Raw genomic sequence first — 15,293 nt, 5'->3', positions numbered from 1 at the left:
AAATCTGGTAGTGAAGGTAGATAAAAGATATCCATGAGTAATATTGTCTGGTTATTTGAATTTCTTAGCCAAACAGATTTTTTAAAACAACTAAGCTGCTACCAAGAAGGTGACTGATTTAATTGCTCTTCCACTTTGGTAAAAATGCCAATTTTCATAGTCAATGGAAAGAAAATGGAGAAACAGAGGGCATGCTTGATATATATGCATGACTTACCCCTGAATAACTAGGAGATGACCATATGGAATTAGATGACTCTTTGGCTCCATAAAGTCCCTCAAAATATTGTTCTAAGGGTAAAATGAAATAACATGTCAAAGTACAGGACTTTGAGAACTGAAAACCATTGGACACATGCAAGTTATTAAAAAGAAGGTCCTTTCTTGACATTTGTATCCCTATTGTATTCTTTGCATTCTTTTTGTCCTCTCCCTCCCTCCGTCCCTCCTTTTCCCCTTCACCTCCACCTCCTTTCCTGTCCTCCCATTGATGAGGACACTGCTTGGAACAGTGGAGTTGGGCTAAATCAGCCATATTTCTCATTGTTTGCAGAGACGGTTATATTACAACTTTCCTTTCATTACTCCTTTTCCTCCTCCCTTTGTATCCTTGGAGGAATTTTAAAACAATCTCTGGGTTTTCTAATTTGTTTCACTCAAATTTGCTCTCCTTAACTTTGCAAGATAAATTCTTCATCCTGTTCTCCCCTTATTTCTCTTCTCTGAAACTTGGCGGCATTTTAAAAGGCAGATGTCAGTAGTGACCAGGGCAAGGGTCATTGTCTGGTTCTCTGCCTTTTGCATAGTAAATTCTCACAAAATGTGTTCATTAACTAGCTAGAAAAGAAACAGGTGAGTTATAGATTAATTTTTCTCCTTCATTATTTAAAAAAATAAAGTGTTGATGTGTCCTGAATTTGGAAACTTTATTCAAGTACACAGGATTATATGGCACCAACTGTTTGTCTTAAATACAGTATGGGGCAAAAGCAGGTTTACAGTTGTTCATATAAAAATGATACAGTAATCTATACTAATAAAAGGGTAATATGCTAATTAGACCGGGCATCTTCCAGACGTCCTTCTGGACAAAGCCACGATGGTGGGGGCCGAGGCAAGAGGCGATTAGGGACGATCAGGCCAGCAGGCAGAGGCGGTTAGGGGTGATCAGACAGGCAGGCAGGTGAATGGTTAGGAGCCAGCGGTCCCGGATTGCAAGAGGGATGTCCGACTGCCGGATATCCCCTGAGGGGTCCCAGATTGGAGAGGTTGCAGGCCGGGCTGAGGGACCGCCCCCCCATGCACAAATTTTGTGCACTGGGCCTCTAGTTAATAATAATACAGGAATAAAATAAGCTTGTTTCACATACTCACAACTGTAAACCTACTTTTGCTATTAAACCACCCCGTATTGCTGTTTCTCCTGCTAATACAACAGGCAGAATATAAAGCTGCTATGAGGCAAAGGAGAAGTGTTTATTTTGAAATATCAAAATTATTTTTACACTTTAGGCATTACATGAGTTTATCTCTGTTTTGTCACCTAAGAGAAATGGTGCATGTGAGGAAATAACTCTGAAGTGGAACCATCCAAAAGGAATATTAAATTCCTAAATGTCATCAGAGCACACCGCAGGTGACATTCACTTTGAGAGCCTACATGACTCGTCTGTGTTCAGCTGTGTTTATTTGCTTCCACTTGTGAGTGCTGATCTGAGGGAAACCATTCCCTGATATGTTAAGGTGATTAATGTTTTCTCCTTCCCTATTTTTAAAGGAAATGGCGAAAGTCCTTAATCACCCCCGTGTGTATGCTTTCCTGCACATACCGGTGCAGTCCGCCTCGGACGCCGTGCTCATGGCAATGAAGAGAGAATACTGCGTGGCTGACTTCAGGAGAGTGGTGGATTTTCTGAAAGAGAAGTAAGTTTCTTAGCACTTAAGAAAATGACCATTTCTTTTTTTTTTCTTTTAAAAGCATGTGGCAAAATGCACTTATTGTAGCCACAATTAAAGGCACCAGAGAAAAGGTGAGACTTTTGAAGCTTTCAGAGCCTTTGCATCCTTAGGCACCTTGATGTGGTTTTTTGCTTTCTCTCCACCTTCCATCTGTACATCATACAGCGTTAATTTGTGTAGGATTGCTAGTGCTTCCAAGGTAATGTGTATTGTGATCATTTTTATACCTGACCCACTAGAGGAAAACTGCTTTATGCTTTGCTCTACTTAAAATCTCCTTTCATGTGGCTTTTTGAATTTGCAGGCTGGTTTTGACATGGAGGTAGGCCACATCATGTCACTACACAATCAATAATTTTCTACTAAGTAGCATTTCTTGAAGAGTCTCTGGAACGCCTTTGCTTTTACATGCTAGCCCTGTGCTTTACTTGAAGAACTGTGAATTTATAAGGAGGTTTGGGGATTCAATTTTTTTAAAGTTCAAATTGTTGTTGACCAAAATTAAGGCATTTTACACAATCTCAGGCATGAATGATCATTTTGTTTCCACAAAAACACTTGCAGTCCATGATTATATTCTTCAAAACTCCTCCTCATCATCACCAACATTGAATGCCTTCTGTGATTGTACAAGGAGACAGCAGTGCCAGCCAAGGTCATAGAACTTTCTCAAGTGGAGGGCATTGTTCTCCCTCTGGGGATATGTCATTTATCTGGCATATTTGTGGCATGCATCTTCCTACTTTCCATAATTTTCTTCATATTTTTTTCTTCTGTTGTTTTTCTTAATTAAGACAACTTTTATTTCCATCTTCTTGTTTATAATTATGTACCTTTGTACCATGTATTTTATGGTTACGATGGTTTTATATAAATTGCAAGCAATTATTTTTTTCCATTGTCCATTAGTCACTTATCCTGACTACATACAGATCTTTTAAAATCTTTTGCTTCTGTTTTCTTTCTCCTTCCTTCCTCACCTTTCCTTTATGTGTCTGTCTAATATTTTCTCTTTCTCCTTCCTTCCTCACCTTTCCTTTATGTGTCTAATATTTTTAGCCTCAAATCATTTCTTGATTATTCTAACCACCTGAAATAAAGACACTTAGTGTGCATTCAGACAAATACAGCTAATTGTTTGAATATTCAAGCCAGTGAGTAGAAGGTATATATATTCTAGGATTCCAGAATAATGATCACTAAGTATATACAACCTCCAAAGTTAGAATATGGAAGAATGACTGATCTCTAGCACCTCTCATACTTTCTGATCTTGAACAGAACTGAGGTCAAGGCTAAAGAATAGGATTTTTATATTAGATCTGTCTGTTGTTGGCCGGTATCTCATTTTTACATTTATTCTTGCTTATTGTAAGTAAACTTGTCTCGTGTAAGAGTCCTTTTGGGCACAACAGCACCAGTGAATAGAATGTTTTTGAAATTGAAAAAAAAATCCTTGCACCTGTGACATTTCTTGCCTCTTGCTTACCAGAGCAGTAGTAAATAATGTGCACAATTCATACCTGTTGCACAAGGTTTTGCCAAGTGCAGACATGCATCTTGTTGTGCAGAATAGACTAGAACACTTTCCAAATGGTTTGTTGTATTCATATGATTCAGTGAGGTTAAGGAATCAGCACCTCTCTTTTACCTCCATTTGGGTGAGTGCTGACTCAGTTGTTTGGGGAACTACTGTGGCTACTTCACTGGGCAACAATTTCACAACAAGTTCTAGCCTTTTATGTTGCTCCAAAGATGGACCTGTTAAATTTGTTGCAGCTTGAACAGTTTCAATAGCATCCATGAGCTATATAGAGGTCAATGATGATCACGTCAAAGTATTAGAAAATAGTTTTATTCATGGGCTAAGCTTGTAGTCCTTTCTTTGGATTCCAAGTTACCCTGAGGCATACATGGAGCTTTTCTTGAACCATTTCAACTGGCTGGAAGATCCTAGAACCAAGTACTCCACTTAGGCATCTCCAGTGTTTCCAGCTCTAACGATCCCAGGAGAGGATATTGGAGATGCCTAGAGAAGACACCCATCCTACACCCATTGATCCACGGTTTCAGTTTCAAGTGCTGTGAATCACTGGAATTGTAGAGTATGGTCTAACCACTTAACATCCCCAAGAGGGCTTTTTTTTTTTCTTTCAACTCTGTATTATGTATGTGCAGTGAGGGCAGAAGCAATCATGGTATACAATTTCACACTTAGTTGTAATTTTATAATCTATAAGATGTATTGAAAGACTGTAGCATGCAGCCAATAAAATATATCTGATATAGAGAGCTGATGACAGAATAATTACTGGGACCCTTTGGGGAAAAAAAATAAGAAATCATATTATCACTACCAATATGCTAATCCTTGACTAGTTTTATACAGTTCATCAGCCATAAAACTGTATATTTAGTTCAGTCCACCCCTTGTTGCTTGTAACATACCCTCACTCCTGTGAGGACACTATCATCCAGCTTTGCTTGCTAGTGAAAGAGCTTCCCTGTCCTCTCAAGGAAGTGAACCCACCCAGGGAATAATTTTCAACTAGAATGGACATTTAGAAATAAATCGCATATTTTAAACAGACCTCTGGTCTGATATTCCACTTATTTCTTTCTGTAAGAATACTACAGCTTTATGCCAAACAGATTAGTGCTTATTGGAAACACCAGAGTTTCAGTGGTTCTATAGAACCACTAGTTGGGATAACAGCTCCAGCACAAAAATTGTTTTGTCCAGTTTATTGAAATTCAATACAGTATTGTCCTTCTTAGAAAAAGGGTCTAGCACTCACATGTCGCCCTGTTTTATGCTTAACACTGTGCCCTGCAGTGGGCCTGGCCTACAGCCAGGTGAGGGGTGCTCTCCCTCCTGTATAAATGGAGCTCAACCTCTTTCCTCCTCAGAAGTCTTTCAAGCCTTTTTTTGTGATAAGCCCTTATTTTTCCCAGCATTGTGAGGCTTCTTAAATATTCATGTTATGAATTAAGGACCAGGTATTTTCTAATCTGTTTCCTCAAAAAATCCAGTCTTAAAAAAAACTTGTAGCACTTAAGACTAAAATCCAAACTATGGGAGTTTCCCTGAAGCCGCGGGCTCATAAACGCTAATTCAGCAGCATGCCTGGTGCCATGTTTCTCAAACAGTGGAGGTGAAATCTTTTTAATTAATTTTCTTTATAGTTGAAATTGGCCCGAGTTATTACTGGGAGCAATATAAGTTTACATACGAGCCAACTTGAAGCTGATTCATTATTCCCTTCATTTGTTTGAAAGTTGGCAACTGTTATCATAACAGCAGCTGGATTGGAGATAACCTAGCAGAGCTGGCACATGTTGAGGCCTATGGGAGTTTATTAAATCGTGCAACCTTTGCAAAGAAAAGTGTCTAAATTACTTAATACACTAATTTAAGACAGCAGTCCAGAGCAGACAATCATATGACTTAAATTATTCTATTCAGATTCATTAATCCAGTCAGAAAATTAACTAAGAAATTTGCTGTTTTTACTTAAGTGGATAAGATGATTTCTGGAAATATGTAACGGGATTTGTAGGGATATGAAAAAAAAAAAACCTACCTAAAACAAAGCAAGAGGTGCAATTCTAGTTTTAGATTTATATGTTTTTATAATTTTTAATAAATACCTCAGAAATTTATTTTTTTAATTACCTGCCACTTAACTGCCTCTTCTTTGATCTTTTAAGCATATAACTGGAATAAAAAGAGTAAAAGCTTGAATTATTTTTATTTTCTTGTGTAATTTTGAAAGAGTTATTTCCCAGTGAGAGGAATTTTCACTTTGATATGATCAGGATGATGTAATTTGGGTTCCCAGGACCTTGGGACCTTGGACATAGACCATATTTGTCCACCTCGGTGGAGCAGTATTGTCTTTACACAATTACTCTCCAAAATAAACCATATATTCACATATGTTAAAAAATGACAACATGCAGAGTTCTCTCACTATACGTTCTAATGCTAAGTAAAAGATCTCCAAGTCTACAGATCCACACAGGACTGTGGGAAAGCAGTATGTAAGAATGACAAGAAATGAAGCAGTTTATCTATTCGGACCTAACTGTTTACACAGATCGTTTTGTTGGAAGTCCAGTGTGGCCTTTTGGTCTGTGTTAACTAGACCTTAAACTTGGGAGACCAGATCCATCTCCCTTACTCAGTAACTACACTGTGAATTCATGGGCACTATGTTTTTACCTGCAAGTAGCATAGAGGGAAAGTTACACCTTACTGTAGCATCTGTGTGTTGACTTCTAATTCCATGACATTGTCCAGCTCAGGATTTGCCAATATCATTGATGTACAATCTACAGTGGATAGAATATTAACCCTTTTAGCATCACGGCGTCTATTCGCACACCCTTGAGTTTATTGTACCCAGAGATTTCCTAGTGAAGTGCAACAACCAATAACTAACGAGCACGAGCACTGAGGGTAAAGGGGGATCTTTTCCTGGGGAGAACTAGAGGGAAGTAGCAGCTCTGTGGAGAAAGGTTTGTTCTCTGACCTTTCCACTGTGTACTCAGACGGTGAAGAGGCCCAAGGGCACGGGGCTAGGTCACTTGGCAGGATGACTTCTGTAAGTGAGTCACTGACTTAGCTCATGTTGTCCAGCCTATCTTATGACATACTTTCCCAGTCTATCTGCAGAAAAGGACGCTAAATCATTAACATCCTGAGTTATTTTTCTTCCTTTCATTAGTCCCCATCATCCATGTGTCCTGGAACACAATCTGATAAAAGACAAGTTATGTTCAAGTTGTATTTTATTCTGTTTTTTCTTCTATCTTGTTTTAGTCCTAGTGTCTTGGAGACACAAGTAGCAATATTTGTGAAGACAGAAGAAAAAAATTGAAATTTAAAAAGAATGATTGAGCAAGGATTAGATAATTAAGGTTTCTTTCAGATGCATTCCCAGATGTGTTTTTGTTCACCAAATAACCACCTCCAAAATAATTAGGGAAAATACTTCCCTCAAAGATATTTTCTGGCTTTATTTCATCACTTCTAATATCTCTATGTTGTTATTTTGGGTGTCCCTAAGGCCTTGTTCACTGTTTTATCTTTTCTTATATTTCTTTCTGAGATAGTGAAGTTCTTTTATTTTTCCCTTCTGTCCCTTGCTACTTTTCAGTTTTTTCAGGAGAATTAATACATATCATTGGAACATTTATACAACAGAAAAAAATGCTTTTTTTCTTTTGCAACATGTTATATTTATTTTTGGAAGATTTTGACATCATCTGCTAAATTCCTTATGATTTTGGGATTACCCCAAATTTGATTCAGTAGTGTGAAGACAAGTAAATTTTCTACTGATTTCGCTGTTTTTCTTCTAGTGTGGTCAAGAGAGAAATCTCATCATTCCTAATCTTCTATCTTCTATCCTTCCTGTATACTGTGATTGTGTTATTTCTTTCAGAAACTGAGACACTATGTTCCTTTAACCATTTGTACATCTTTCTCTACCTCAACATTGGTTGTAAACATAAGGGTCAAACCTTCTATCTGTGAAGTCATGTACTAATGGTAAGCATTTTTCCTTTCAGAGTGCTTTTCCTACTCTTGGGGGGGCTAACATATTGTCATGATATTGTCACAAAAACCTAGCCAAATATGTAATGTGAATATTTTTAATCTGCTCCTATAAAAAATGTCGGGATTCACAATGCTGAAAAAGTCTGGGTAAAAAGCCCAGACTGTTTTAATGTGTAATGGGACTAGATGCTCGGTTTCTGCTCTGTAACAATTTTCCTACCAATTTTTATAATACATATTAATGATTCTTTTTATATATATACTAAAGACCCAATGCACGAAATTCGTGCAAGGGCCTTGGCCCCAGCCCCCCGCCCACCACCACTGAGGCTGGGGGCCTTGGGGGCCTCTGCCGCTGCCCCCACCTGCTGCAGCTTTGTCCGGAAGGAAGGATGTCTGGTCTAATTAGCATATTACCCTTTTATTATAAATACTTTTTATTGATTTCAGAGAGGAAGGGAGATGGAGAGATAGAATCATCAATTATGAGAGAGAATCATCAATCAGCTGCCTCCAGCACACCCCACACTGGGATTGAGCCCACAACCTGGGCATGTGCCCCAACTGGGAATTGAACCCTGACCTCCTCATTCATAGGTCGATGCTCAACCGCTGAGCCACCCCAGCCGGGCAGTGATTCTTTTTTTCTTTTTTTTTTCATTTATCAGTTTTGTGCCCAGCACTGTAATAAGTGGGACAGTAAAATGCCAATAATAATATGGTAATAGTAATAAAATCAATGCCTAATATTTTTTAGTTTTACTTTCCTGTCAAGCACTGTTGTGACAGCATTGCAGATATGAGTTTATTTACACCTTAAAGCTCAAGGGTGTCAGCAATTTCCCCATGGCCGTGCAGTTAGTGATAGAACCTTGATGAAAACTCAGGCCGTGTGATTCCTGAGCCAGTCAATACTGAACCACTGTGCTGTACTGTTATGCTAATCTAAGGCATGTTGCTCTAGCGATGGAAACAATAATATGGACTCAACATTGTTGAAGAGATAGAATTTTCGCTATGATCTTGGAAGGAAGGACGAGGAACATAGGCATGAGTGTCAGAGATGGCTCCCTGGTGTCTTAGCGCAAGCCATAGTAGAAGATGATGTACTTAACCCAGATAGGAGAATGAGAACAAGGAGGAATTTGGGTGGAAGTGATAATGAGTTTACTTTTGGACGTATTGAATTTGAAATGCTTGTGTAGAAAATTGAGGAGAGGGCCCTAAGCTGTAGAAAAACTGGGTCAAGAGCCCAGGAGGGAGCTGAAAATTGAGGGATAAATGCTTGGGAGTAGCCAGCATTTCTGTAGTAGATAAAGCTGTGTTGATGCGATCATCCAGAAGAAAGAAGGTGGAAGGCTAGAAACAGAAGTCTAGGAATCACCAACGTTGGAGTAATGGAAAAGGAGAAAGGATCCTGTGGCAGAGGTTCAAGAGGCATGGTCAGGCCAACGTAGGAGGATATCCAAGAAGAAATGACACTACAAAAGCCAAATGACATTGGCAGTTTTAGGAAAATGAAAATGGTAAGGGTCAAATGTCAACTAGAGTTGCCTCCTGTAAGTAGACACGGGGCTAGGTGCTCTGGGTTTTATGAAAAAAGTATTGTTGGATTGCTTTCCCAAGTACTGTAAGTGTTCAAAGGCTGTTGAGATGTAGTGATGTCTCAGATCAGAGCAAGTCTCCATGGATCTCTGTTGACTGCTGCATCCCCAGTTTTTAGCACAGTGCTGGGTTTGTGCTCCTCAATTCCTGGATACACAGCATCGAGGGATCGATCCATCCCCTTTTGCACCCATCACCACCCTGTATCCACAGTATCGAGGGACACAAGAGCAAGAGGCAGGATAGTTTGTACTTGTTCAATGAATGCCGCTTACTCTGGAGCCAATAAAATTAAGGCTTAGAATAGTATTTCTGTCTGTTTTAATTAAAGTCCTCTTTTCATAATCAAGAAAATCCCTTGCTCTTTGCAGAGAAGCTGATATATTACCTTTAGTGAAACATAATACTCTGTCTTCTTAGAGTCTGTGTTCTGTGAATCCCTGCTGGTTAATAGCTAACAGTGATTATTAGGTAACATGTATTGAGTATATAATATGTTGAATGTAATATGGTCAGTACTTTATATGGATGTGCTAATTTTCACAATAGCACATACTAAAAAGGAGATATTATTACCCCATTTTATAGGCGAGGAAGTGAAGGCACGTAGAGCTTAGTGACTTGTGCAATCACTGGCTATTAACTGGAAGAGTTCAGATTCAAGCACCAGCCTGGTAACCACCGAACTTTATTAATTGCTATTATGGCATTTAGCCTTCCAGGTAGGGTGATATTTGGAAATATTAGGGATGATCATACTTTTCCAATTAAAAATAGTTCTATAGGAAATTTTAAATTATACATACTTTCTCCTAAATTTTAATGTATCTTCCTATAGTCAGTTTCACTTTTTTTCTACTCTCACTCGCCATGCAGGTGGAGAGGCACTGGGTAAGGGGGTGATAGAAAGCTGTTTTTGAACATGACCACATGGTGAAAAACTACAAATAGAAGTAATGAGTAGTTTATCTGTACCAACGTCTTTAACTGTGAACTGCAGTTTCTGTGAGAAGTGTGTGTACAAGTACACGTTTTAAAATAAAAGTGTTGTATTTCTGGTTATTATATGTTGCAGAGCTATTATCCTACATAATCTGCTGTGTTTCTAAACCTTTGTAAGTCCTCATTTCTGCCTCCTGTTTATCTTTCTTTCCTAGAGCCAAATATATTAATTCCTCAGCTCAACCTCCTGCTTATAAAAAGCCTCAACCCCTAGCACGGATTCATTTTATCACTTGCTGCTGGCACAAGGAGTGAGTCAGTTATTGGTCACTCTTGCCTCCTGTACTCAACATTATTCTCTGAGGGACATTTACTGAATCTGCATTATTACATCTAGGACCTTATGTTCCTGAACCAGGAAGAACTCAAGGGAGCAGGTGTAGTGCATGAGATTTGAATGTTCTACTAGACTTTGCAGTAATATCTGAAAGGTATTATAACTAAGTCAGCAGCAAACAGTGAGGAAAATTGGGTAATGTAACCCATAATTGTTTTTTTTATTTTTAATTTATCTTTATTGTTGAAAGTATTGCACGTGCCCATTTCTCCTTCATTCCCCTTCCTTCCCCATCATTGTCTTTAAAGATTGAATCTCAGACTATTAAGATCTGACCAACGTGAATTCTGGAAGTAAGACCCCTCAAGATCACTGTGAATTAATATGAATTTCAAAGGAGCCAAAGTCTTACATTTACTCAATATTTGTTGATTATAGACTATATAGGCATTGTTAGGTATAGAATATTAAGATTAGTAAAACTTGGTAACTGTCTTCTAGTGATTGACATACTTATTGGGGTGGGAGGAGCATAAACGTTTATTATAGGCTTTCCATGGATAAGAAATAAATACTGGTTTGATCCTATGTGGAGTACTACATGTGATAGGACCTAAAAGTACAGAACTGGTTTAGTTGGGCAGCAGGTAGGAAGGACTCATTGCAGTTTGTGAAGCTAATTAATGTTACACGTTGGCAATTTATTTGGTCAAATTGTCACCTGCTGAATCTTGGAAGATAGACCAAGTGTTAACTAAGTCTGTAGCAGAAGTGTCACCAAAAATTCAGAATGTTAAATATCAGCTGGTTCCTTAGTGATCTTAGCAACAAGGAACTCAGACAAGGGCTACCCAATTGCACACTGAGATTTAAAAAAACAAACTTTGCTAAGAAAATCAATCTCTGTTTGTGAATTACAATCTAATTACAATCTAATTTGATTGAGACCCCTGTAATTTTGAGGTTTGCAGGCTTGCAAAAGCCAAGTAAAACAATTACAAGCATTGGCTACAATGCCACAGCCACTGGAGAAGGTAGAATCTGTTCCCCCTCATACACGGTTGCAGTTTTCTGGCAGTGATGGGATTAAGAGTGTTTTATATGGCCTCAAGGAGGTCAAGAGTAAATTCAGAGGCAGCATGGGTGGTGGATAGAACAGAGGACAGAGGACAGTGATAAAAGATAGAGTCCTCAAGTTCAAAACTGTGTCCAGACATGAATTTTTACTACATTCTACATGAAACTGATAAGAAATAGAGTGGAAGCATACTAAGATTTTAAGGGAATTGGGTTGCCTAAAATACACCAGGATTGTCTGCATAACCTGTGACTACAACTCTTAAAGCAAGTTCCAGGCCTCAGATCAGCACCAGAAGGAAGCAGTCATGGAACCCACTTAGAAGAGCATGTCCCTTAATGCCTGGCCACGAGGGGCCAGGGAGGACAGGGGCAGTGGAAAACAGTGCACTGGAGAGTTTCACCCACTCGGGAAAGTCAGGGCTCTCAGTATGGTAAGAACTCCTCAACGCCAGGGCGGAAAGTCTTCATGCCTCCTACAAAGCAGGTCTTGAAATTCCTATCCAGTAGTCGCTTATGTGGGTTTCCCGTTCTCCCGTTTCTCAAATGGAAGTTTCAAAAATTGCAACTATCTCACATATACTCCATTTTAAATGGGGAACTTGGGACTGCCCTTCAGTTTATAGCCATCGGTCCTCTTAAAGCCAAGTTTAGACCTGAAAAGGCCAGCGCATTCAGTTGAGGTCATGGATGGACAGCAGGACAGGTTAAGAGGATAGGCTTGAATTATCCCTCTTAGGCAAATGGTAAATCTTGCATGTAGCGGTCGGCATGGCCAAACAACAGAGACTGTGGCAGAGACTATGAGTTGTCCCCCTCCAACCCACCTCCCTTCATTTTCAACAGCACCGTTTGTTTTCAGATGGGCACAGGCCACTCAAACTAGAGACTACCTTGCTTAGCCTTTCTTTCAGCTAACTTTGACATGTGGCTAGGTTCTGACCAATTGGATGTAATCAAAGTGACAGGTGTGATTTGCAGAAAGTATTTAAAGGGGAGGAATACATACCCTTCATTGCCCTTCACCTTCCTACAGACTGGAATGCAAACTTGATGGCTGGCGCTCACATAAGCCACCTTGCACACGATGAAAGCTGTGCCTTGCATCCCTGATATGCCTAAAGCAGCTCTCCTGCCTGCTCTGGACTTCACTTACACGACTGCAAAATAAACTTCTACTTTCTTTATGCCATTCTTTTTATTTCTGTCACTTGAAGACAAACCAAACTATAACTTTTATATACATAAATATACAAAAGCTTTTAAAAGTTTTGATGTTACAGTTTGATAGCTACTCCTATAAAGAATTGAATTTATAATCACCTCTAAGCATCTGCTTCTAAGTACCTAGTTGTTTTCTCTTAGGTGTCATACCTGGTTTCGCACACAAGCCAATTTATACTCTTTTTCTTATTTATTTTATTTTTTTTTTGCTGGTGATGTTTTCATTTTGTAAAACGAATTATTTCTACTAAAACAATCTCACAAACTAAAACAATATTTTGGCATATTATTGGTTGTCTATTTTGAACAGTTATCAGAAAATACCATTTTATGAAAGACAAAGAAATTTAACTCCTAGATTTTATTTTTTTCTAATATCAAACAAGAATCAGTGTTACCTCAATTTTTTTGTTTTGTTCTTGATTTCCTTTCTGTGGTGTGTATGTAGCAGTTGCCTCAGCCTCAGGGTAAGTCCTTTCTTATAGCTGATCCTCCCATCCCCTGATTCCATCACACTACATTCAAAAATAGAGACAAGTTCTTACATATATTTCTTCTGCCACCATTTCCAACTCAAGATGCCCAGTACATTCCAGTTGGCTTGCTGCCAGAATTACTGTTTTCATGTAAGAACAGAAATAGCTCATGTTTATCTTTTGTCTGTGCAGGCTTATTTCCAACCCAGTATTTCCTCTGATTGGTGTGGGGTTACTTGCATGATACGCTTCTCCTTTAATTTGTGTCTTAAATTCTTAAAAGAATTTTCTTCTTATAAACTAATTTATTTTTCTGAGTGGAATCAGTAGTTTCTTGTTAAAAAGCCTTTAAAGTGAACAGACTTCTCTTCCCTTATTTATTAGACTAATTGTTTTTGGTCTAATCGTGTAAATAAGACCAAGCATCAAACTCCTTGGAAAATGCCATTTTCACTCCACTGTTCAATAATGAATCTTTTTTTATATACTTTTCGTTTATTTGTTGTGATTAAATCTTTTAATTGCATCTTGAAAAATATATTATTCTTTTGAGGGTTTTTTCCAGAAAATTTTATCTCATTGTCCAATTTGTTCTAATTCTTATCCACTGTTCTAATTTGATTTCATTTTTTTTATTTCTCTCTTTTAAATAATTTGTACTTTTAAGAATCATGATGCAATTAAAAATTTAAAAAATTTAAGAGTGTTTTTATACTTATAAAAAAGGCATAATCCTGGTACATAGGGAGTTTAAGAAAAACTGTTGCTTAAATTGTAATGAATTTTAAAATAGTATTTCTTGTGCATGAATGATATAGGTATGTTTTCTCTTTCTATAGGCTAAAATAAATTTGAAATCCCAAAATATACTAATAAAAAAACAGCATTAGCATAAAATAGCCTTAGAATTATGACTCTTTGTGTATACAGCAGGTCCTTGAATAATGTCATCTATATATAAAAGGCTAATATGCTAAGTGTTCGTCTGGGTAATGGCATCACGTAGCAATGCCCGGCTTCCTCTCCCTAGTGACTAGCCCAGGAGTTTCTTCAGCCCAGGAACACTACTTGCTTTATAGCCAGGTGGAAATATTTCACACTGTAACTAAATGTCTGTGAAGTGTTTTCCCATGCCTCATCTCATTTGATTCTCACAGAAGTCCTGGATTAGGTAGATAGGCGACTTGGTAGAATCCTATTTTCTTTTCATTAGCCAGAAAATGGAGATTTAGAAAGTTTAGAAACTTGACCCGACTGAAAAGAAGAAATGGTGGACCTTGAAAATGACTTCAGGTTTTCTCACTGTTGCAGTTAAATATTTTACCCTTTGTTCTCCCTGCGTGATCTATAATAATAATCTGCTTCATGTTGATATTTACTGCTGTGTTGCTGACAATTACCTGAAAGAGAATTTGGGGTGCTTTACTGGGCTGGAAAAAGTTTACATCAGAAAGCAAGTCTAATTAAGCAAGTTTATTCTCTCTCTCTCTCTCTCTCTATATATATATATATATACACACACACACACACACACACACACACACACACACACACACACATACACACACACATACACACACACAACGTATATACTAGAGGCCTGGGACTGAAAATTCATGCACTGGAGGGGGGGTCCCTCAGCCCGGCCTGTCCCCTTTCACAGTCTGGGAGCCCTCAGGAGCAGGAGGTGACCCGGCAATCAAGGGAAGGCAATGCCCCCATCACACCTCTACTGCTGCTACTACCGGTAGCTCAAGCCTCCACCGGCCCTGGTTACCTGCGCCTCGGCCGGCCCTGCTTGCCTGAGCCTCAGTCAATGGGGGGGTGCAGGAGGACCCGAGGCCCCCGGTGGGGCTGAGGGGACTCCAGCAGCATGCACGTGGAGCGGCCGGCCCCTTCTGACGAATGGAGCATACTCTCAACGACATGAGTTATAACTTCCAATTTGTTGGACACCACAGTTGGGCTTCAGCTTCAGGGGAGGGAGGAAGAGAGGGATGGGCAGCTTGTTGGAGGAGTCTTGGAGAGCTGTCAGTCAGTAGGGGGTGCAAGAGGACCCGAGGCCCCCGGCGGGGCTGAGGGGACTCCAGTGGCAGGCGCCAGGCCT

At 39.0% G+C, this 15,293-nt stretch overlaps 1 protein-coding gene across 6 annotated transcripts in view; it reads left to right on the top strand.

Annotated features, from left to right (window-relative positions):
• Positions 1 to 15,293, top strand: part of CDKAL1 (CDK5 regulatory subunit associated protein 1-like 1) — a 645,197-nt gene that overhangs the window by 420,652 nt on the left and 209,252 nt on the right. For all 6 annotated transcript variants that reach the window (XM_005869973.2, XM_005869971.2, XM_005869975.2 and 3 more), the window contains exon 11: positions 1,778 to 1,923. In XM_005869973.2, coding sequence (XP_005870035.1) covers positions 1,778 to 1,923 — 146 coding nt within the window. The remainder of the gene's footprint in view (positions 1 to 1,777; positions 1,924 to 15,293) is intronic.

This window comes from Myotis brandtii, unplaced genomic scaffold, assembly GCF_000412655.1.
Source record: "Myotis brandtii unplaced genomic scaffold, ASM41265v1 scaffold311, whole genome shotgun sequence".
NCBI classification, from domain to species: domain Eukaryota; kingdom Metazoa; phylum Chordata; class Mammalia; order Chiroptera; family Vespertilionidae; genus Myotis; species Myotis brandtii.
This window is presented reverse-complemented; position numbering and strand designations above follow the sequence as displayed.